Consider the following 24794-nt stretch of genomic DNA (forward strand, 5'->3'; position numbering starts at 1 on the left):
TTTTTGGTTTGGTGGTTAGTATGTTGGGGAGGTCGTGACGATAAAATTTGGTTTTTACATAATTAATGGAGGATGTATAAGCTCTAGTGCAATCGTGGTAGGTGTTCCAAAACGCCGTAGTGTTGACAGCCTTAGCCCGCTTATAGAGTTTTTTTTTTCCGTTGGATTGACTATGAATTGTCTTATTGTACCAAGGGTTAGTGTTATCAGATATAATACGGGTCGGTGGAGTGAAACGTTCGATTAGGTAGATCAGATTATTTTTGTAGAGAGTCCAGTTTACATAAACCGTTCTTTTCCAGAAGTGTGCTGAGAAAGTATGATAAAAATCTTCGAAATTCAAATTGATGGATGCGTAGTCAGCACTCGCGTAGATGCGAATAAATGTGTGTAATGTAGTCTGAAAGGAGGAGAGAGAGAGAGTTAAATCGATGACGAGATGGTCACTGATACCGGGTAAGTATACGCGATGTTACTGAAGAGTGAGGGGTCTTGGCTTAAGCATAAGTCGAGTATATTGCTGCAGTGATTAGTAATCCTTGTAGGCTGAGTGATAACATTTGAAAAGTTGAAACCTAAACAAAAGTCTATAAATTCTTGAGAAAATGCGCAACTAGAAGAGGGGGCAGACCAGCCAATGTTCGCGTGACTTAAATCGCCAAAGAGAGTAACAAAGGCGCTAGGATATTTGTGATTTCAGAAAGGCGTTAGGGTTTTAATTTCAGAAAGACACTTATATAGCTTGGTAACAAATTTTTTACCGCTATCTGGAGATCTGTAGCATACACCCGCTACTACGGGGGGCGTCGTAGCGACGTACTCCCAAACAACTTCCAAGTCGGTATGGATCGTTACACCCTGAGACGGAATTTGATTTTGTATAGCTAAAAGCACACCTCCCCCCTCCTAGCAGATCTGTCACACCTATACGCACAAAAGCTTGGGTCTATTCTATTCGCCAATTGAGGCTTTCCTGTTGTATTTAGAGGCAAAATTAGGTTTTACACGTACACCTTGCACTACACTTTTGTGGGGGCCTTTGCTTTTCTCCGAAACCCTAGCCCCGGGCAGATTTTGCGTATTTGCTTAGTCAAATTATGGGATATTTGAACGCGCGCATACCGAGCCATTGACGATTCCAGCGAAATGGAGGGCATCTAGCGGCTGGAACAAAAAGCTGCGGCGGCAGGTTCGTTCGCCGGCCTTCTCAGGCGAATCAGATATTCGCAACACCTGGCGGTCAAAAGACAAAGCCGCGAAAGTAGGTTAAAAAACACCCGATGAAAACCGCCAATAACTGTCACGAACGCAGGACCAACGTGTGCTCCTTCCGCGAGGTGGAACTGGTGCGAGTGCGGAAGCCATGCACGAGAGCCCGGCTGCAGATGACCAAGTTTCGGCGAGCGGACTGCCTCCATGGTCAAGCAGACTGCTTCGAAGTCAAGCCGAGGTGCACGAAGACTTTTTCGTTTTGTTCTTGCGCACGTGCGTTGGCAGCGATAGAAAATAACAAAAACGGAGGTTCGGGCGAGTTGGTTGCTCATGATATACAGGGGGAACAGGGCATCAGCAAAACAGTTTCTCAAGTTCACGAACACAAAAGAAAGACACAGTTACGCAGCGCTAATACCCCATTCACACGGTGAGCATAAAGGTACCTTTGGCATACGTCCCTTTGCTGTCAGCGAATCAGCCCGTGCTCTTGGGTCGCAAAGAATAAAGGTTCCTTAGATAAAGGTACCTTTACGGTTGTGTGAATGGCGTATCAACTCTTTGTGGGTGTATTTATTTTCGTCTTCGTCTTCTTTTGATATTAAGGACTAGAGCCATGGAGAATAATTTGGGATTTTCTTTCAATAGGAAGCTAAACCGTGAACCAAAAACTAAAATTCAAATAAATGTAAGGCTAGGTAGTCTAGTTCTCTATTTCCGAGGGTAAAATCGCTAAAAACAACGGACAAGAAAAAGAAGCGTAAAACACAGAGCGTTACTTGCACTCGGAAAACACACAGATATATATACACCGTGAAATCGCGACATGAGCTACAGAAATGCGACATCACCCAATCAGTGTTCGTCGCTATCTACTTTACGAAAGACTTTAAAAAGGCCCCCTCAGAGCCATACAAGGCTATCGATAGAGCGCTGACACATGTACCTTCAACGCACACGTGTGTCAGCGCTCCATCGATAGCCCCTCCCCCTTCCCCCCATAAATGCAACGGTCGGCTTCAAAACAGAAGCATAAGAACACCTTTGTTCCTTGTAGAGAAAAGGTGGTGCACTTCTTTCCCCTCTCCTGTGGAAAACTCTACAGAGACAATGAGGACGTTTGACTAGACCAGTGTCCCTATGCACGTCGAATTCCACAAATAGGATGGTATTGCGAGCTTCGTCACTCGCATCGTAGCTCGCTCTGATGGGTTTGTAAACTCTATGTTTTTTTTTATTTCACATAATTCACGAGAAATGACAGAAGCAATGTGACAGTGTAAGAAATCTGGAGCTTCAGCTCTCCCGAAAATCGGTTGAGGAGTTCACTCGCGGTAATCTACGGAAGGTGCTCGGCGAATGGCGGGGTTGATAAACCATGGTGTGCGATTTGGCGCTGAGCACTGGGAAGCGTCATGCTCAGTACCGCAACGCCGGCAGGTTTTGTTTTGTTTAAACATCACATGAACCCCGTCATCATTTACCGAGTTACCTCTTGCAGATTGCAGCGCTCTTCCAAGTGCTTTGCGGGAGAGCGGGCGCTCCACATTTCTCGGAGCATCTCAGTAAATTTGCGAAGCTGTATAAAGCTGAACAACTTGCTGCACAAAACAACCGTAGCCATTAAAATTCCATTTATGTCGAACAATTCATCACTCGACTCGACGATTGTCAAGTAGAAATTAAACCCCGAATTGTAGTGGACAGAGTAATTATTAAGTAATCGATATAGGGGGCCTCACAAATAGGTTTTCCTTTTTCTACTGTTGCAACATTTCAGGCACACGGGAATAAGACGTACGTTCTCTAGAATATAACGTGTGTTCCATTTTAGTTCGAACCGATTTATTAGGAAAAATCCGTAAAAGGTGCATTAATACAGTTTGTGCAGATGAGTTACACGGCCAGGGGGACATCATATATATGGCTAAGCTTTGCGACAAGTCTGATAATGAACTAAACTTCTTTAATTATCTTTTAATTAGTTGAAAATAAACTTATGTTTTCAATTAGAAAGATGCGTAGCGTAATCGAAAACCATCCTATCAGTCAATTTTTAGAACGACATGAAGCTCGTGGGACACTCGGGGGCGTGCCAAAGTTACCACTGGTGAAGCAGGCGCAAAGGTAGCAGTGGCGGAACGCGGATGATTAGATCGTTATCGCCTTCCGCAACTGCTAGCTTTGCGCCTGCCGCACGAGCGGTAACTTTGGTGCGGCCCCGAATTTCCCACAGGCTTCAAGTCGTTCTAAAATTCACTCGACATAAATATGCTCAATATGTTTCAAATTGACACCCTATACGTTTATTTCGCTAATTCCTAAGTTCATTCAGGAAGTTTAGTTACTTATCCGACTTATCGCAAATATTAGCAACCTATATAATGTCCCTCTGGCCGTATAACTCACCTGCACAGACGCACAAATCGTATTAGTGCGTCTTTTGCGAACGTATGTTTTGTAATAAATCTGTTCGAAGTAAAATAGAACACCCAGTATATAATACGCGCAATAGAAAATAAAATGCTACTTTTTGACGACTTGGGAGCACGCCAGATATGGCTCTCACGAAGCAATACACTAATGTTTTAGGTTGCCAAGCTACTTATTCGGACGCACCAGGAAGGCGAGGAACCGCCAATTCACGTAGCTAATGCTCTGACAGATTAATCCCAACAGTTGTCTTCAGTGTGATCTTTTTTTTTGGAAACTACGCTTAAATTACTTTTGCGCGAAAATATAATTTGTTCCATTTTAATTTTTACCCAAGCAACCAATAATGCATGGCTAAAATAAGCGTAAAACAGATATGCATGCTTTATTTGTTCGGTTGAATAAATGGACGGCGGACTACAACTTACGACTTACTACATCGAGATGTTTCGATAGCGCTCGTGTCTAAAACTGGCATTGCTCTTCACAAAACGTTCCGTTATGACTAATTCCATGCAGCAGACAGGCGCCTTCCAAACGTCATTCGCGAACAAGCTCCGAACCCTCATGGTGGTGTAAAAAGGGCTCACGTCAAGCGGGGAAAAACGCGGGGAACGTTTGATTGCACTTCCGCCGGCAAAGGAAGAGCAAGAGAGATCTCAGTGCCAGGACACGCTGCGAGTGCGTTTTTGGCTCGAAGAAGTGTAGGGTCGTGATATCCGCAACTTCGAAAAAATTGACGGCACCCAGCGCCTACAAGAAAAAAAAAAAAAAAAAACGAAAGCCGTTTACAACTCCCTGTAACGCCGAATTAGACTGCAGCTCTTGACGAGGAGGAGGGAAGGGTACTGAGGGGAGGGTATACAACTCCTCCTCATCTCCTCATCCTGCCTGCTACTCCTCCCTCCGAGCGGCGTCGGCGTCGCCGTCGCCGTAACCGTGAGGTCACGTGACCCTCGAGACGTCCCATGACCCCGCGCGGACGTTTCGGCACGGTGCCGAAACGTCGCTCGGTTGCGCCGACGGCGATGCCGCTCAAGCCGGAAGCGGGCGCCTAAGAGCTGCGCTCTAAAATCTGTAGCTGCAGATTCGCTCGCCAGCTTTCGCGAGTGAATCGGATGTTCACGTTATCTGGCGGTGTCTAAAGACGAATACATAAAAGGAGGTTCAAAAGCACGTGGCGAAAATCGCCAGTGACGGCGTAATAAAAGAACATATATACTGAACATATACAGATTTTTTAGGCTTCACAGATTGTATCACGTCGCACCCTGACGTCACACTGTCAGGTGACGTGCGTCACGGTGTCATGAGACGTCATAGTGTCACGTAACGTCATCCGAAAGATTCCTTTAAAGAACCTTTGGGATGACGTAACAATGTCTCTCGACGCTGTCACGTCATCGAGGTAACATGGTACGGATAAAAAAATCTTAAGGCTGACTCTAAAACATTCCTATGCACTCGTTCAGGTTGGATGGGCCCTCGACATTCGCGCGTATTTACGAGTGGACTCATTTGTGACGCAGAACGGTCTACTACACGGCGTACGAGGACGTCTTGGAACGCCGACACAGGACAAGCTACCGCTGCTGCCCTGGCTGGGAGCGACGCACGGACGAAGCTGGTTGTTGGCGTCGTAAGTGAATATCGCACGGCCGAAGCGGAAATCGTCTCGCTGATCGTGGAATAACATTGTACAGCCTGCTTGCGATATGGTGCTTCCCCAGAGTCGCTGATAGCTGAAGAAACGCAGGGTCGTGACATCTTCTGTTCACGCTTCTTGCCTCGCAATTGGTCCTCGGGCCTTCTTGTCTCATCTCTATCTTTTTGGCCGAGGAGCGATATTACGATGTTCGCGACACTCCGTTTGTTTTGATGTGACTGATTTGAATAGGAAATGGTATTTTCTAAACGTGTCTATGTCTTGACTCGCTCGTTTACTTTCGAGCTTCGACAAAGCACCTTGCAAGAACGGCGAATTACATCGTGTAGCACCATTCTTTAGTAGGTGGCTACTCTATTTATAGGTATTTCATAAACAGGCCAAGCTATTTCTTCCAAGTGCTGCATGTTGTTTCTGTTACATGTGGCAAACAGAAATATTTACTCAATTTTACGAGGCTCGCAAATTCTTTTCAGTATACAGAAAGTCTTGTATTTTGTAGTTAGAACAACTCGATGTGTCAGTTTTTTTCTTTCTGGCGCTTTTCACACGCGCAATGCTTTGTTTAATATATGTGCACTGACATTCTATTTGGGACTGTTCGTATCATGTCTTTAGCATCTTGTTTAGTATCTTGCGTGTGTTACTACCTATGCGTATGCTTTCTGTGTGTCTTTTTTACTTGATTTAGGCTCACTTCTTTTCACTCCCTTAGAAACCATGCTAAACGAAACAAAGATATCTATAAACAATAAAAAATGCAGTGTTTTTTAAGAACTGAGGGTCTATGCGGCAACTATACGCGCGTGGAAAACCAGTGATTATGACTTACGGCATTGTATGGCCTTTATGACGAATGCCAGCCCAGAAATCGGCACTCCAGCTTTGTTCGAATCCGACTATATGCTCTCGGAGGTTTCCAAAGTGCGAGGCTGCGGACGCAATTGTGATCCAGCCTCAAGCTCGAGGTAATCATCGGCAAAAGAAAAAAAGCAATAGACAATAAAAAAAAATTAAAAAAAGGATGGGGATGAAAATGTTCAGCAAACCGAGCTTTGAAGGACAGCCCAAAATAAACAGAAACGACACTGTTCCTTTGCTTTAACTTTTCCTTGTTCACTTTGGCTGAACGTAACCCGGAATTCCCAGTGTATTTTGTTTCTTTGTGCGCTTGAAAAACGAGTGCTAGCTGTCAGCGAGCAGTCAGGCGAAACCCAAGAGTTGTTTTTATTATGCCCCGGAGAATTCCTCTCCGGCGGACCTATTTCTGAAGACCCCGTCTGGCGTTTCTCCAGAGCCCTTCCCCACCGAAGAAATGAAATCACTCCGTTCGCCGCTTAGCCGACAGTGTGGTGGACGTTACGAGCTCGCGGAACCAGTCGTACACCTCATCTTTCGCCAAGTGATCATGATCGCGCTCCCGCCTATACTTACGCGCAAGAAAAACGTGGTCACGTTACGAAAGGGAGACGGCTCATTGGTCCGGCGAGTGCGTGGCTCCCGGCGCACTGTCAGCTTAGGGTGCAGGTTCTTTCGTATCCTTGACTGTGTTCTTTGTCCACCTTGCGTGTGTGTTTCCACGCTCCCTGGTTTCGCGCCCAGACCGCGTCGCTCCGCGCGACCATCGGTGTCCGGCGAGAATTGTGCTTTATGTGCGGTTCAGTCATGCTAACCCGGTTCAACTGGACTGCATTCTGGCTTCTCTGTGTCGGCGCAGCGGCGAACTCCGAAGCGAGCCAGTGTCTCAACGGAGGGCGAAGTCGGAGGCACGGCTCGCACTTCGGCGAGAGCGGTTGCATCTGTCCTCCGGGATTTCAAGGGCTCAGGTGTGAATTGGGTGAGTGATAGTAGCACTTTTTTTTTTAAACAGAGGATGGCTTGTGGGCGCTTCTTTTAAAACAAAATGCGTTTATGGGCTGGATTTCGTGAGCAGTGTAACGCTCGAGTGTTACGAAAAAGCGTTACACGCATGCCAAGACGACATTAGGGATTCATAGCCTCTAGCAGGCAATGTATAAGAATCCGAAGCACGTAAAAGGCATAATTGGTCATAGCAATGCATACACGACCATAACTAGGAACACACAAACGAAACAAAAGATTCACCAAGGGGTTCAACGGAAATCGAATCCCGAATCATAGGATTTGCAGTCCGTCATCTTTGCTCGGCGCCGTAAGCAGTTTCTTTTTTTCCTCTATTACATGATGTAAGACAAAGATACAGAACGAACATACACACACACACACACACGTAAGACACTAAAAGGCCTCAGCCAACTTGGCTGACGCCGGGAAATGCTGAAAGTCCTTTAGAGCAGAGAGCTCATCAAGAAGAGGCAACCGATTCGGCGCTGATCGCAAAGTTTTGAACAATTCCCTAAAAACACACGTGTTCTACAAAGTATTTGTGAACAAGACGCACGTCAATATCCGCGTGTCACACAGCCATACGGCACCACCATACGCTATGCAGGCTCAGAAGCAGGAACATGTCGTGAGAAACACCGTTTTCTTCTTCGGCGGCAGCTAAAAAATGTATGCCATTTGCTGTTAATGAGAGATCTTTTTTGAGCGTCCTTCGGAGGAGGTCCCAAAAGAAGATCGCGTCCAAAAATGTTTAGAAAGACGTGTTCAGGGGTCTCTTACTTTTGGCAAAAGATGCATTTGTCAGACCATGCCACTGGTATATCTTTTTTCAATCAACCAGGCATTGACTGAAAGTGCCTGACTATGCAACTTCAGAAAAAACAAAATTATTCGCGTTTTGTGTTAGAACTATATTTTTAACTCGTTTAAGCAAATCCTGCCCTACGCCTGCACTGTACGAAAAATTATACTTGCAAATGGAAAAAAGCAAATCATATAAATCTTTCGTTAGTCTTTTACGTGGCGCTTGAGACAAGTACACGAGCGGGAACCGCGTGACAAAAAAAATACAAACCAACAAATTCTTAAAAAAAAAACAAAAACAACTAGCATACAGACATTGATGTCCCTCTCGATGAAACAATAAAACCAGAAATCGCGCTGCTCAGCCTTACCTGAGGGGCGGTTCGCAAAAACGTATATTTTTGGTCGCGAAGAAAAATAAAGCGACTCACCAACTGCCTCACAATCAAATGAGAAGGGCCAAGACTACCAGCTTTGACTCCACGAAAAAGATTAGTGGGGCTAGGATACTCCCATACAAAGCACCAAATAAAAACGGCAAAAATACGATGCAAACTCTGTATGCCGATTCGCGAGCAGTGCAGCACCTGCAAAACGTACCAAACTTTGGCTGCAAGGAAGGCATTGCAAACACCCGCTTGAGTGAAAATGGATACTTCCCCCCCCTTCCCCCCCCCCCCCTCCAACTTTACCAACTTGGTCACTTTTGCGCGCAAAGCTTCAACTTTAGCGCGCCGATACTTGTATTTGGCACGGTAGTTTTTAAGGGGAACCCCAAGATATCGGGATGGTGATTCGCTCCAAGCCAAACGTTCAAAGACAGCCGGCGTGGAAAATCAATCGCCGTGCCTCAAATCTAAAAACTTTTCGCCATTAACAGAACTGCTCGTGTTGTCACAAAACATTTCTGTTAGCTCTAAGGCTTTTACGACGAGTTCTCTTTGTACCCACAAAAATCACCACGTCGTTTAAAATACGCGCTTCAGCAGATTTCAACTTAAACCAAGGAATAAAATTCCCCAGAAAAATATTTAAACAATATGGCTCTAGAAAAATACAAAAAAAGCAGAGGCGAAAGTAAAAAAGCCCTGTCGCACCGAAGGAACAATTCGAACGCGCTTGATTAGACACTTGTTTAGAAGATTGATCGCACAGTTTTAGTACGCCATGCGCACACCATAGGACAAAACGCAACCTAAATTGGCATGGTTTAATATAGGAAAAATAATTCATTCGACACACAGCTTTTTCTAGATCGACTTGTAACATTGCGACCCTTCTAACGATAGCGTCGCAGCTCACCAAGATACTTTGGGCTGTATGTATGTTTGTTAATATACTTCGTCGTTTTATTCCACACGCCTGGTGTGGGCCCACAATAACGCTAATAACTGTTCGCGAAAGCTCCGCTTAAACCTTCATAAGAATCTTACTGTCCTCGTTTGTTAAAGTGATCGGGCGGTACGATCCAACAGAAAGAAGTATTACGGAATCATCACTCTGGGGTATAAAAATTGTGTGCTTGCACAAAACCGATGGAGGCTAAACATTTAAGTCTGTACGCTTCACTAAGGACGCAGTGCAAAAAGGGGGCAAGTTGCTCTCTGAACGTTTTGTAAAATTCAACGCCCAAACCGTCGGGTTCTGGCTCTACTGCAAATTGTCGATCGCCTTTTCTACTTCCCATAACTCGACGGGTGGCCCTAACTTTTCCTTCAAGTCACCCGAAAGCCTTGACGATAAAGGTAAACGAAAGGCTACAAACCGATCCTTTTTGCATGCGCAATAGCTAAAAAGAAGTTTTTATAATAGTCAACGAGAGCGCGTTCGACGATATTATTATCGCGCGACAAAACCCCTCGATATAAAATCTCGCCGCTGGCCTTTCTACTGGCATAATTCTTTTCCGCCCCTGTCGCCCTTTTCGTGGTCATCTCCCCGAGCGATAGCCGCTTACACCGCGCACGTGTCATGGCCTTCCTATTGGCGACTCCGACTGTTTAAAGGGGGCAGCACTCGTTTTTCCAAAGGGCGGTTATAATGAGGGTCGGAGATGCGTGCTGGTATACCAGTTGCTGAGCCTGTCTAGAGTCCTGGTTTCACTGAGCGAAACATTATTCCCTCTTATGCGAGGAAATTGGGGTGTAATGCACAAAAGTCTCCACTTCATCAAAAAAAAGAAAAAAAAAAAAAAAGATGTTTAGCGTGATATTTACACTAGGACGCACGTTTCAATTCAGGAACGAAACCAAAACAAACCTCTATTTTGGGTTTTGTTTTTCCATTTAAGTGCTAATTTCGGTTTCTCTCCTAACTCAAGATGTGTCTAACAGCATAATTGTGGAGCTAAAGAAATTGTTCGCTGAAACTTTATTTCGTAATATGCGTGTCCAATGCAGGCTCTTAAAAATATTTGGGAAAATTCAATGTTCCTTTTAAGGTGTATGGAAATGAAATTTTAGGGCTCATTTTATTGCTTGGTTATATACCACGTCACACCAGCACCTGAGAAACATCAGTCTTTCGTTTGTAAACGCAGAAAACATAACTTTAAAACAAATAAAACGAGTTCCCATTTGCTCCTTGTGATTAAGGAAGGGGGGGGGGGGGGGGGGGGGTCGAAGCCTGGTTGGGGGATCGTGAGGTGTTGCTCCTCTCGCAGTGACGTCAGCTGTGGCGGTATACAGCACTCGCACAGACACCCTAGCGGTGAACGCAACGACGGAATCATGCTGCTTCGCGCGGCGCGTGATTCTTTTGTTACCGCGGAATTGTTTCTGTGCTTGTTCATCACGTCTGCGTGCAGGATGCCGCGCTATTGCGTGGCAGAGGACTGTGGAAACAGCGTGCTGAACTGTGAGACGCCGACCCACGGGTTTCCGAACGATGAGGAATTCGGAAGCGTGTGGATCCGTCTCGCGCGCCCGTCGTCTCTCGGACGCCGGTGAAACCCCATCGCCTGTACGGTGACCATTTTCGTGATCAGGACTATGAAAGGCGACCCACTGTCCTTAGGAGTCTGGGTCTTCCTACCGAGAATATTAGTTTGCTACCAGGGGTTGTGCCGACTATTTTATTTCAATTTGTTTCTGTTAATGGCACTCGCAGGTGACTTCTGCTGTCCTCCAAGGTTCAGTCATAGGTCCTGTTTTTTTCCCAATCTGTATTTATGACCTTCCAGCGCACGTCTCATCCTCTATTGGTCTGTTCGCCGACGACTGTGCAATATACTCTTAAGTACCTAATGATTCTGACGTCCAGTCACTTCAGACTGACCTTAACAATGTTTCTTCCTGCTGTGATGAATGGAAAATGAAACTTAACATTAACAAGTGTATATACGTGAAAGTATAACGTCAAAGTCTTTCTAATCCTTGTTACCAGATCTGAAGTTTTGTATTAAGTTCTGTATCTTCATATAAATACTTTGGCGTACACATAACCTAACGTGAAACACGTATAGTAAATATGTAGCTAATACTGCTAACCGCATGGTCGGCTTCTTTAAAATTAACTTCTGTCTTGCACCGCTGTCCGTAAAAGTGCACCTTTATAAATCCCTAGAACGCAGTAAGCTCGAATACGCAGCCACTATCTGGGATCCTGCTAAAACTCGCATAATCACTAGAAGCCTTTCAAGATCGTTCCGTTCGTTTTATACTATATAACCATCATCGCATATCGATCCTGACAGCAATGAAAAAGCTTTAGGGCTGCCTGACCTCTTCCTCCACAGAAAAGTATCCCGGCTTTGCTTATTTCATAAGTAAAGCCGGCCACCATAACCCTTCATTACATCAGCATCTCTTAACACAACCATCTTATCTCTCATCGCGTGTCGATCATCGAAATAAAGTTGGTGACCCCCGTTGTCACTCATCAAGTTTCAACCAGTCTCCTATACCCGCTATATTTCTAGATTGCAATCGCCTTCCCGCACCTATTGCTGACATAATCGAAAGCGCCAAATTTAAAGATGCCATTTTTGAGTTTTTCTTGTGTTCGGATTAAGAGTTTTTTAATTTTTTACATTTACCTGCGTTTAAATACTTTTGTGTATGTATTTAGATGCTTTGTTTGTTTTATATTAGTCTGCCTATTTTTTGCGTGTGCAGTTTAGCTGCTTTTTGTCCCTTCCCCTCTTTAATGCCTTCGGGTTCTTAGGAAGGAAATAAATGAATAAATAAATAAAATAAAAGGAAAGCAGAAGAGCTCATCAAACTGAACGAAAACCGAAGCAAACTGGTAAGTGAGCACACTGTTATTAAAACACCTAAGAGCGCATACCACCAAGTGAGCCAAGAATTATTCAACGCAAGGCATTTCTTAATGACCCTGTCTCCCTTCCAATTTTGTCGGGTGGACGGTAGGTCTGTCGGCCCCCGTCCCTACACCGCTCCATGCGAATCTTCCATTCCTTAAAGCAGTGCTGCTGTAGGTCATCAAGTGAAAAGCCCTTCATGAGCTTCGTTGGTTTTGCCATTACAGCGCCAACCGAGTCAAACCAAGTTCCTTTCAACCCATAGTTGTGGGTTGGGGAATATAAAAAAAAAATACTGAAAGATCCATTCGTAGATTTTTAGGGAATGCGTTAGCATGACCCTTGGAAACAACACACAGGTCCCTCTTTGAAAAACGCTAGCGCTGACCCCTTCATTTCTTTATTTTGGCTTTAATTTTTGCTTTTTCCATTTTTTGCTGCCTTTTTTTGGCTTCGCTGCGGTGTCAGTGTTAGCGTTTCCTAAAGGGGCGCGTGTCGCGTTTCCTAAGTGTCACGCTAACGGAATTTCTGAGAATCCACAAATGGATCTTCCTGGTATTTTTTTACCCCTTTTCTGCACTTTGCCTGTCAGAGCGCGTCGACGCCCCTGAATAAGGTCATCCATATCAATCGTGGAAAGAACCACATTCATACCACTCGTGGAAGAAACCCCATCTTTATCACTCGTGGAGGGAACCGCATCCATCGTTTTAACTACACACACACACATCGCAGCCCAAGCACCGCTACAACAAAAACCGAGAGCAAACAACTATCGGCGACGACAGAGCGGCTACTGAGCACGCCCGCATTCCACCGCGCCGTGGCGCAACACCTCCTAGATAACAAAAACGTAGTGCTGAATGAGATAGCGTCTTCAAAGAAGGCCAACGCTGGGCACCGATCAGACACGACGATTGCGTCAACGTTCAGCTCAAACGTGACTCGAAGCCGAGAGTTGACAGAGCACTTCTCTCCAATCTGTGTCCAGCCACAGCCTTCTCTGATGACTTCGTTTCATTCTGCACTACGGCTTTGCCATCAGGAGGTGTTGCGCGGCGTCTCCTCCTCTCTGGCTTCGCGCCAGCCGTGCGTGTGACCCGGCGGTGTCTGTAAGTATGTCAGCGCCAGAGAGAGAGGGAAAGGTTGACGCGTGCTGACGTGAGCGCTTCGAGCCTCTCCCCCCTTCTCCCTCTCTCCCTTACGCTGACAAACGAAAGACTTCGCCGGGTTTTCGTCACAAAGAGCGTTCTAATGCAAAGACGTTAAAAGTCAGATGGGGCTAGGTCAGATGAGTACGGGGCATGCTACAACATGGGGGTGTTATGCTGAGTCAGGAACGACGTGGCCTGAAACGTGGAGGAAAAAGGTAACGGATCCTCCATCAAGACAACGTGCCAGCACACAAAGCCTTGCCAGTCATGTCGTTCCTGGCTCAGCATAACATCACCGTGGTGAAGCATCCGCGGTGCTCACCTGACCTGTCCCCATCTGGTGTCTTCCTGTTCCCCAAGATTGCCTGGTTTGAAAGGAACGAAGTTTAACTCTGTTGGTGCTGTGAAAGCAAAAGCGGCGGAGGTCATCAAAGGTTTACCACTGGATAACCTACATTACTGCTTTCTGCAATGAAAAGTGTAAGGACAGGGGAGGGGAGTAGTAGAAGAAGACAACATTACTATTGTGTCATATTTTAATCATTTGTTTTTAAAGATGAGTTTTGTTATTTATTAGCCACACATTGTGAAATATTCCTGCTCAACTTACATTTTGAGTGGGGTGGTACACAAAATTTAAATTAAATTCAGTTATGACGCTACAAACTCCTATATCATGCTGAACATGGATTAACTGTCCTGCTTTTGGGAATATGTTTTTACGCGTCGATGTATAACACTTAAATTGACCTTCGTCTTTGGGAAAAACGTTTCGAGGCGCCACTTTTAATGTAAGAAAGAGAGTAAAAGGTCTGCGAACAGCACGCTTTTGTCTCCCAGGGAGGCTGCGAACAGCAGCTTTTGTCTCCCAGGAAACCCCAGGGAGGCTGCAACAGCCAATAATCATGAATTCCGAAGTGTTCCACCAACAATCTGCTGACACTATAACGCAGCTGACATTGTGAAAGTATATTTATTCTGAAACCTCGAGTCAAATACTCCTGTGGAATGTAAAACAAATGAATAAAAATAACGACGACGACGACGATCGCAGGAGTGAATACAAAATGAAACGCCGCTGCGCCATACACCCTTGGTGCATAAATGAACTTGCGACAAAACTAAGATTAATATTATTAAAATTAATCAAACGCATGGCGTGGCGTCATGCGTTTCTTAAGCTGTAATATGTTTAAACATGTTACATTGTGACTCATCCTTTGGCGTCCTAATGCCGCCATTTAATTTCCTGCGGAGCAACAACGAGAGACTAGCAACGCCCTGCGCTTTTTAAGTTGCCCGGGATTCTAACATATTCATAAGTTAAATAATAATTGCATCTACGTGCAATTGTGCTTGCCTTTTGTTTGTGTGATCAGCACACTGCCTGCATAGAAGACGAGTGCTCGGGGGAAGGAGGATGTTTAATCTCTACTGGGACTGGGCACTAAAACCATCTCTGCGGTGTTGGTGTGCCTTGGCCAAATTTTGCACGCCTGTAAAATGTGCAGATGAGCGTAAAGTCTGCAGAACGAAAAACAAGTTGCCGGTCGACCTTTTTGTTCTACATCGCCTGGTGCTAGGATTAACGAACCTACAAATAGTTTCGACCAAAAATGTTACAATTGCGATGTACTCATTCCTACGCTGTTTTGGTCAGCTTTTTTTGGACAGTACATTAGTACATGAAAAAAGTATTTGTTTATTAGATTTTATATTATTTTAATGTTCCACCTGGCCACTTGTCAGTTTTCCTGTAAATACGGTAGGTTTATAGTCTCGCGATTTAATTTCAAATCGTGCACGAGGAAAAAAATCGTGACTCAAAAACGTAAAAAAAAAAGGAAAACGTATACGCTGGGAAAATTCTTTTCTAGGACGAAACTGAAATCCGTTTTCGCGTCATATTTTTAGTTCTCTAGTTTTAGAGCGCAGCTCTTAGGCGCACGTTTCCGGCTTGAGCGGCGTCGCCGTCGCCGACGGCGTAACAGCGAGTTGCATTACTGAATGCTTCCCATTATGACGTCACTCGCGACCCTTGTGATGTCACGTGTGAAGTCACGAGGGTCACAAGGGTCACGGGTGACGTCACGAAGGTCGCGACCTTCACAGTAAAGGTCGCGTGAAGGTCGGACCTTCACAAGATCTGTTGCGTCACGAGGGTAACGTGTGACGTCACAAGGGAGGAGGGAGGAGGGGGAGGGAGGAAGCAGGAGAAGGAGGGGAGGAGCACCGGATGAGAAGGAGGGAGGAAGAAAGAGGATAGAGGAGGGGGTAAGGGAGGACTAGGGGAGGAGGACGAGGGGAGGGGGAGGGAGGAGGAGTAGGGGCATACCCTCCTCTCCGTACTTTCCCATTCCTCTCCTCAAGAGCTGCGCGCTCTAATTACGCATTACAGGGAATAGTAAACGTCTTTCATTTCCTTTTACTTCTAAATGACCAAATCCGAATTGAGGGATTTGAGGAAAATGAACACTTCATAAATATTACCCTCTGAAAGTTTTATCCGAAATACTGCAAACCTACGAGCAAAAAAAAAAAAAAAAAAACATATATATATATATGATAATGATGAGCCGAGGGACCTAGCTCAAAATTTCGCCCTTTTCCAACTGGCGCTTCGCCTCGCACGCAAGCCAAATGAGCGACAGGATTCGTTTAACCCTTTCCATCTTCGTTTCTCCTAAAAAAATAAAAGCTCACATATACCGTGGAAAAGTACCGTATTGCCCAGACTTAAAGCCGTTATGAGGTTTTGGTCACTCTTTGTGCTATTCTGGAAACTACCGGTTCAACTACGTGGTTTCGTTTTGATCCCCGATCACAACCTAGCTTGGTGAAGACATTTTAGCCGCTGAAGTGAACAAGTTAGCTTTGAGCTACCGGCAGTAGACCAATATTTGGGTAACCGAGTGGCGGCGTTAAGCTTGAAGATCACTGTACGTACAATTACATTGTTTACAGGGAAGTTTATTGTGGTTTGAAAGCAACGTTAAGACGGGTTAAAAGTTCACTCTTAAGGCTTCTCAAATTGTTTAAAATAAAATTGAGGAATAATCCCTATTTGGAGTTTTGGTCCACAAATCGCGTACCGAATGTTCTTGATAGATAAACGAGCCCTTTGCTCTGTTTTTCCTCGCAGCAGATGTGCTGCTTCACTTTTGGAAAGAATAATTCCAGGCCTCGAGGGCATCTATCTCAACGTAGCCATCACCACGTCTGGTTGTTTTAAGTTTTGGCGATCTGCGGTAGTGCAAGGAGGCTTGATGCTTGATGGGTCTCCACACTCCCACCTGGCACTCCCTGCTAGCCGTCACAGCACAGATGGCTCAGAACCTTGACGCAAAGAAAAAGGAACGGAAGGCTGTAAGTTTTGTCAAGAACATTCGGTCATGCCATCTATGGACGAACGCTCGAAACCAGAACGAGTTTCTCATTGCTATGTAAAACAAATAGCTAACCACCGAGAGTAGTGCTGTAATCCGCGTTAACGGCGATTTCGGTAACAGTAAATGTTTGGCGAACTTGCGTTACCAAATATTTAACGTAATTGTATGTACTTCTTTACTGTCTAGGAGCGTTTTCCTTCTAAGACAAAGGAAACAAAAATGAATATCAGTCGGTATAAACAAGCCTACATTCTTACAAGGCGTAGTGTGCGTGGAGAAGCAAGAGTTGGAAAAATATTAAATTTCCTGCTAGGGCAGTCGGCATATCAAAAATGGGTTTGTTTCACTCAACTACATAATTCGGTGTAAACCCCCCCCCCCCCCCCCCCCCCCCCCCCCCATTGGTGGAAATGATCTACAAGCTTTTATTTTCTGTGTACGGGGAATCTTTGCTTACAAAATTTTAGAGGAAGTTGATCCCGAGAATAGAGAGTTTTAGTAGATCGTTCCGATACCTCCGATACTGCCGATAATAAAGATTTTTAGTAGATCGTTCCCATGACTCCGATAACGATACCCGATACTCCGCCACCGCCTTCCTTGCGCATGCCTAGTATCGTTATCGGGGCTATCGGAGGTATCGGAACGATCTACTAAAACTCTCTAATGATACCCAATAACGATACGATGCACGAGCAAAGGCTGTGGCGTACTAGAGAGTTTTAGTAGATCGTTCCCATGACTCCGATAACGATATCCCGATACTCCGCCACCGCCTCCCCTGCGCATGGATAGTATCGTTATCGGGGCTATCGGAGGTATCGGAACGATCTACTAAAACTCTCTAATATCGGGTGTTGTTATCGGAGTCATCGGAACGGTCTACTAAAACTCTCTATTAGATGTTTCGCCGACCGTCACCAACTTAACTCGCCGCAGTCGCGTAATCCACCGGAAAGAACTACTGGACCTGCAAAACCTTTGTTTCTTCTGCTAGCAAGGCAAATTCGGCTAGGTAACTTTATTGCAGGCTTTTATTATCTCTGTATGACACTGTGGCGATAAAAAATCCTTCATGCTGAGATACTGAGAAAAAAAAAGAGGGGTATTTCCTTGGCCGAGTGGGCTAGCGCACATCGGCTCGGAGCACGTGGAGCGAAAGCTCGCACTGCAGAACCCAGGGATCCTGGGTTCGATCCCCACCTCTGCCCGTTTCGATCTGAATCAGCATCGTAGCTGCGTGCAATCATGTATCACTACTACGTGGTGCAAGTTAAGGACCCCAGGCTAGCGGTTGTACCGGACCGGCTAAATTGCTCATTTACAGCTGAGCGACAAATCGCCCGTTGCGGCAGACTAAGTTCAGCTTGTATAAACATCGCACACCAATTTACTTTACCTGAGAGGACAAAATTCTGGCAAAAGTTTTATTCCGTTTTTTATCACACAGATTTCAACTTCGCGTTAAAGTGCAACTCCCCTTAATTCCGAAAAATTTAGGCTTATATATGATCCCATTTCACAGAGCACTACTAAACAGCTCTACGTCTTCAGATTCGCGAAATGTGGAATATTATTTGTGTAATCCTAATTTTTAAACATCAGCTGATACCGAAACCGAAACTTCGGTTGCGTCAGGCAACATTGGTCTCGCGTCGTCAGAGTTATGGCCACGTCACGTCGAACCACGTGGTCTTGTGACGTTGGGGGGGGGGGGGGGGGGTTGGGCGAGGGACAGGACACGCGACGCGGGCAGGTTCGCTTCGTGGACGGTGATGGCCCGGGGGAGAGGGGGAAGGGAAGAAGACGAAAGAGGAGAAGGGGAGCGGAGAAACAGACCGATAAGCGCGCAGGGCAGCGCAAATTAGCGCATCCGCGTTACGGTGATCACGTGGACGCCGTTCAGCCAACACCGGGAGGAGAAACTCATGACGTCATCGTTCAATTTCGCTCTGAGAAGTAAAAACAAGCAAAACGTGAGAATGACGTAGACATGCCTCTGACGTAGTGGCTCAACGTTGGCCGCTCCAACTCCGTCGCATTGACTGCGCTGAAGATTGCGCCTCACGTCGCACGCTAGAGTTGGCAGATTACGGCGACTTAGCTCACTTGAAGGTTTGCTGGCCAGTTTATTAAATATATAAACGGAATTAGATGGTAATATTTGACATGGGGTCTTCCTGTATGATACTGAAGAGGGCTACATAGTTTTCTAAATGTCAAAATGAAGCGGAGGTGCCCTTTAAAGGGGTACGGAAACGAAATTTTAGCGCCGATGTTTCCGCATAAATATGGGCTAGGGACAGGCACCTCCTCGGAAATATCAATATCGCGCTGTAAAACACAGGAGAACTAATTTTAAACCTAATTAAACGATTTCAAATTTACATCTGGCGGATGGTGGGAAAGTTCTCGTGACATCACTTGTGGCATAGGAGCAGCGCCGCTTTGTGGCAATACGGCGTGCCGGCAGAATTAGCCTAGGCCTGAACGCGTTTGCAAAGTCTTGGCGGAGAAAGCCAAAGCGTAGTTGGCCACAGTGAGCTCGTTCTCGTTGCGGCTCTTTGCACGACACGACCCGAGCATGCTTCTGGCACGGCCGGTATTAGTTGCTGCGAGTCGCGAGCTGCGAGCCGACGTTAAAAGTTATATGTTTGAACTATACGAGTGCCAGAAGGAGCTACGCAAATACCTGTTCACACTCGGAGCGGACACGCGCGTTTTATCGAAATGCTGGATTCGCTCTGTTAAACCGCGTTTCCGTAAGCGCTTCTGCACCGATCTTTTACGATTGCAACTCGATACTGACATGACACTCGGCAAAGAAAGGTTGGACCGACATCGCGTAGCTCCAACGAACTGCTATAGCTCGACAGTGACCGTCGTGTCAGAATAAAAATGGTACTAATAACAAAGTGTACATACCGTGTTGCGAAGGTGATCCGTATGGCGTTTATTTGAGCTTTATATCACACAAAACAAGGAGACAGAATCAATGAGAGTCCCTTTTCGACGACAGCGTTCGTCACCGCTGTCTCGGAAAACAAGGAGATCGAAATGACAAGGGTCGCGCGGGCATATTCCATTCAGCAGGCCAGCCGGTCATGGGCAGACGGTCTTGGCCAAGGACCGCCGGAGCAGCGGTGCGCCGAGTCGGTGTTGCTGCTAGGCCTACTGTATTCTGCCGAGCTCACTTGGTCGGTAGAATCGTGGTCGTTGTAGCTCTTCCCGGGTGTTTGTGGATCCTGCGTTCTTGATCGTTGTGGTCTGTTTCAAGTGCTCCTTCCTTTTTTCTTGCTGGTTGAAGTCGGGACGCACGAGAAGAGCACGTAGAAAAATAAATGTACGTTGGTCGTCGCTACCAAGTAACTGAGCGACGCTGTCGGCCATGTTGATTTGATCGTAAAAAGTGCGTAAGACAGCTTCGGAGCTGTCGAAGGATTCTGTCGTAACCTGCGCAAAAGTTTCGACAATTCCGTTTCGAGAACACAGGTTTTCTCTCAAATTTGTCGTACGTACTTTTTTCGTCGTGAGTTCGCTTTGAGAATCCGGCCTCATCAGAGCTGGTATTGTCAGTGGTGCCGTGGTTGCCGACTTGGCGTGGTGCAGCGTGCGTGCAGCCCTTGCGCATCTCAAACAGCCACGCTGTCACAGGCCGTAAATCGTCGACGCGCCACCAAGTGGCAACGCTCGTAACCACAACATCCACGCCGTAGCCTTTCCCTTCTGGCACAAGTGACGTCACGAATGCGCCCAATATCCCAAGACGCATCGCGCTCTCCGATTGCTGATTTTTGAGCGCGCGCCCAATCGGTCCCATCAGGGTGAAAAATACAGCCATCCGTTCAAAATACAAAGGCGCGATTATGATTTACGAATATCATTGATCATATTGAACCTATTTCTGACCATAATAGGTGTATTTCAAGTTTCGCTTCAGTATCCCTTTAAGCCCCCAAGCGTTTGCCCATAACAAGAGCCTTAGCATCGGTTTGTTTGGAGCACAGCGCCATGTATTCACGTCATCAGAAACGGTTTCCATAAAAAATTTTAGGCTTTGTTCTGTAACAAATTTTTGTGCAATATACAGGGTGTTTCAGCGAAGACTGACCGATATTCCTATAATTAGTGTATTTGAGATAAAAAGATAATTTTATTCGAGACCGCATTACTCGTGGTGGTGGGCGTCAGAAAATGCGCGAAACTTACTAATGAGTTGGGTTTATAATAAAAAATGACTAATTAACTTTTTACTTAGTAAAAATAGATAAATGGTTCCAATTAGAAACTTATCATGAGCGTCATCAGAAACTACTAAAATAATCATCTTAAGAAATACTTTGAGCACGTGAGAAGCGTAGTGGTGCGCTAAAGTTACCACTCGTGGAGCAGGTGCAAAACTAGCGGTTGCTTTAAGGCGTCCCGCGCGATTTTTCCGTATCTTATCTAGCCCCAGCATTGTACCTGCTCCATGGGTGGTAACTATAGCGCACTACTACGCTTCCCACGTGCTCAAAGTCTTTCTTAAAGGGGCTGTGCAACAATATTTGGTGGGAACGTTTCTCCCTTTCCAACATCTTACTGGCACTGGTGGGCCCTAAGAATACTTAAACGCAACGCCTTTGACCAAGAAGCGTCTTCGTTGCGGTGGAATTCCAAGGATAAAAGCGGACCTTTTCTTTCAGTCTTTCCTTCTCAAAACTTGATGACGGAGCTGCGGGGACAATGCAAAATTTGATGACGTAAAGTGGGGATTGAAGTACACCCAAATGACGCTATTTGAATGCGATTCATAGATTGGACCCGAGCATTACGTGAGCACTCGATTTAGGCTCGTGATAATTACTAGCTCAAGAAGCATTCGGGTAGTGGCCCGTGTCCAATCGCTGTAACGACGACAGTAGACGAGCCATAACAATGCACTCTAAGAAAAAAAGGGTGTAGTCGGGTGCATCGGGCGCACGTGCACCCTTTTCCTGAAAAATGCACCCCGCGTTGCCCAGCCAGTGTAGTTGTACATCGACAATGAGTATCCTCCTCTCCCTAAAAAAGTGAAAGCCGTTTACAAATCCCTGTAACGCCGAATTGGAGCGCAGCTCTTGAGGAGGAGTAGGGAAGGGTACTGAGGGGGGCACGTCACCTGCGGGTAGTCACGTGACCCCGGGGGTCACGTGATCTCAAAGGAGGGAGGGTCACGTGACCTCGGGGGGGGGGGGGAGGTCACGTGACCCCCCCCCCCCCCCCCCCCCGGTTACGCCGACGCCGACGCCAACGCCGCTCAGGCTGGAAACGGGCCCCTAAGAGCTGCGCTCTAAAACCTCTAGGTGTATCAGTGCACCCCCACGCTAGCCGCGCGCCCCGATCATCTTGTGCTTGGATTCCCCCTCGGGGTCACTGGTTGGGTTTGGCAGTTTCTTAGGAAGTATGGAGCTATCCTGTTTACTCGGTATTGACAGTAGAGTGGACGTTATGCTTTTTTACACCAATCGGGTGTCCCGGTAGTATCACGTGACTACAGTCTCCAAGCTAGAGATAAGGCAGAGCACGGCACCTGCCTGAAGGCCAAGGCCATGGGCAGCATCCACTGCACTATTAACTTTGGGTCGAACTTTCAAGAGGATATAAGTGACAAAACCTCTCGTTGTGTTCATTTTTGGGTTGCCCCTGAAGATAAGACTTTGCGAGGGCGCCCCCTTCTGGCCTTGAAGGAGCTGCAATTTTCATACTCCTTCCTTTTTAGAGCGCAGCTCTTAGGCGCCCGTTTCCGGCTTGAGCGGCGTCGGCGTAACCAAGGTCACCCCGAGGCCACGCGACCCCTCCCAAGGTCACCCCAAGGTCGCGTGACCCCTCCCAAGGTGACCCCCACGTGACCCCCGAAGGTCACGTGACCCCGAGGTCACGTGGCCCCCCCTCCCCGAGGTCGCGTAGCCCCCCTCCCCGAGGTCACGTGACCCCCCCCGAAGTCACGTGACACCCCCCCCCCCCCCCCCCGAGGTCACGTGAGCCCCTCCCCCTGAGGTCAGGTTACCCCCCGGAGCATATTAGAGAATGAGGGGAGGGCGAGGAGAAGGAGGAGGAGGAGGAGGAGGAGGGGTCTACCCTCCCCTCAGTACCCTTCCGTCCTCCTCCTCAAGAGCTGCGCTCCCATTCGGCGTTACAGGGAGTTGTAAACGGCTTTCACTTTTTTTTCTTTCTCTCCCTAAGCTGAAAGCATGGAAGAAGGTAAAGGTTTCACGGGTGACTTAGTATCTTTTTTCGATCTTGGTGCTTCCCGGCCTAGTTTCTTGTGTGCTGCGCCGCGACCAGCGGGGCTGCCGTAGATTTCGTCCGCGACGATGTATTCGAGTGTACCAAGATTTTTAGTGTTTGAAAAGTCCGACGCGTATATCGGCAACAAACGAGTACCTCAGAAAAGCCCAAGGAATTCTTGTGACGAGTTCAGTGTTCGGTTCGGCGAACTACTGCTTCTGATACGTTGTGTTGAATCTTCATGGACCCCTTTCCTTTCGTTTTTGTGTTTGTGTTGTTCTGCAGTGCCCGCCGTCGACTTATATATCGGATTACATATTTTGAGACCGGCGTTTTCATCGTAAGTGCTCTGCAACCTACCGTTCCGTTCCGGATTACTTCTAGAATTAGGCAGTGTCGATTTTCTAGCAGCCGGGAGATTAATTTCCCCAAAATTCTATCGGCAGTCGCCTGCCACTAGCTGACTACAATCATGTGACAACCGCAGGTAGAATACTGACTTTCTTATTTTCCTTTCGTTTTGTGAAAACACGTTTTCGTTGATACACGTATTGCCGATACGTTTCATCGACACTAACGTTTCGTCGTCACTCGTTAGGCGAAATGCACGCTGTAGGGACATTTTGCCGGGCGTGTATCTCTGAGGGCGCGTGCACTCTGATCCAGCCCACCCGTTCACGCTAGGGTTCCTGTATAGGCTCCCTACGGGAGCCAGAGTTGCGCATCTATTTTCCACGTGCCGCCGCGCCACTATTCGGCGAGATCCGATCACGTGAGGAGCCGGATCAAGTGCCGTGCAGGAAAGTAGACGTTGCACGCGCCCCGACGTACGTTCCCCTGCTTTTGAGCGCGCCTCGAACGCGCGGCGCCGCTATTCGCCGAATTCAGTCACGTAAGGAGCAGACTCCGCAAGCCGTGCAGGAAAGCTGGCGCTCCGGGGGTGAACGCGCAACTCTGGCTCCCGAACCGCTCATTCCCACTGGAAGCGGATCCGCGTTCGCAAAGCGGTTACGAACGCGGTTGTATAAAGATCCAATACAATTGCACGCGCACTCGATGACATCGAGTGCGCGTGCCATTCTACTCATAGAGTTATTATAATGTACGCTAGAGGTTCAAGTGGCGTGCTGACGAAAATTGAAGCAGACAGCAACCAGTCCAAAACTGACTTCCGGTAATCCATTTCTATGGGAAAAAGTGAGTGCATTTTCTCTTTGCGCTCGATCATAAGAGCAAATATCCCGAATAATTCGTACGTACTAGGTAGTTTGGAACATTTCTCAGTCAGGCCGACAAAATAATTGGTCAGTTGCGGCGTTTTTCTTTCGAATTCGTCGCATTAAAAACGGTGCTAAAACGGCTTCGTACGTGTATTTATGTGCACTGTCGGACACTGTTAGCGCGAACGCGGCGTCGGAGATTTCCAGCGTGGGGGTTAGGCGAACGAAGGACATCTGGAAAATCAAGAGCGGCGTCAAGAACTACGCAGTCACACTGGATCAGTAACTCGCAGTGCATGTACGATCAAAATAAATTGAAGGCCACGTAATTTATTCCGATTTTAAATAAGTAGGTACCACTTTATTCTTTCTGCCCTGAGCGAAGCTGCTTGTTCTCCGTTTAAAATATCACCCGCGCTCGATAGCTTTGAGAACAAGTGCACGATAAAAGCTACCCGGCAGAGAAAACAATACGAAGAGGCACCTCTCATAGCCCACGGACTTCATTCTCTACGTTTTGAAGGTTTTTTTTTTGCGCTC

At 46.7% G+C, this 24794-nt stretch overlaps 1 protein-coding gene across 1 annotated transcript in view; it reads left to right on the top strand.

The window, feature by feature from the left end:
- The first annotated feature begins 1280 nt into the window (after window positions 1–1280).
- The window catches only part of LOC121048543 (multiple epidermal growth factor-like domains protein 6), a 241208-nt gene continuing 217694 nt past the window's right edge, over window positions 1281–24794 (top strand). Inside the window, exons 1-3 of the mRNA XM_040504993.2 lie at window positions 1281–1450; window positions 5175–5284; window positions 7029–7148. Of these exons, the coding sequence (XP_040360927.2) occupies window positions 1281–1450; window positions 5175–5284; window positions 7029–7148 (400 nt within the window). The remainder of the gene's footprint in view (window positions 1451–5174; window positions 5285–7028; window positions 7149–24794) is intronic.

This window comes from Ixodes scapularis, unplaced genomic scaffold, assembly GCF_016920785.2.
Source record: "Ixodes scapularis isolate PalLabHiFi unplaced genomic scaffold, ASM1692078v2 PGA_scaffold1__304_contigs__length_218370807, whole genome shotgun sequence".
Taxonomy (NCBI): Eukaryota; Metazoa; Arthropoda; class Arachnida; order Ixodida; family Ixodidae; genus Ixodes; species Ixodes scapularis.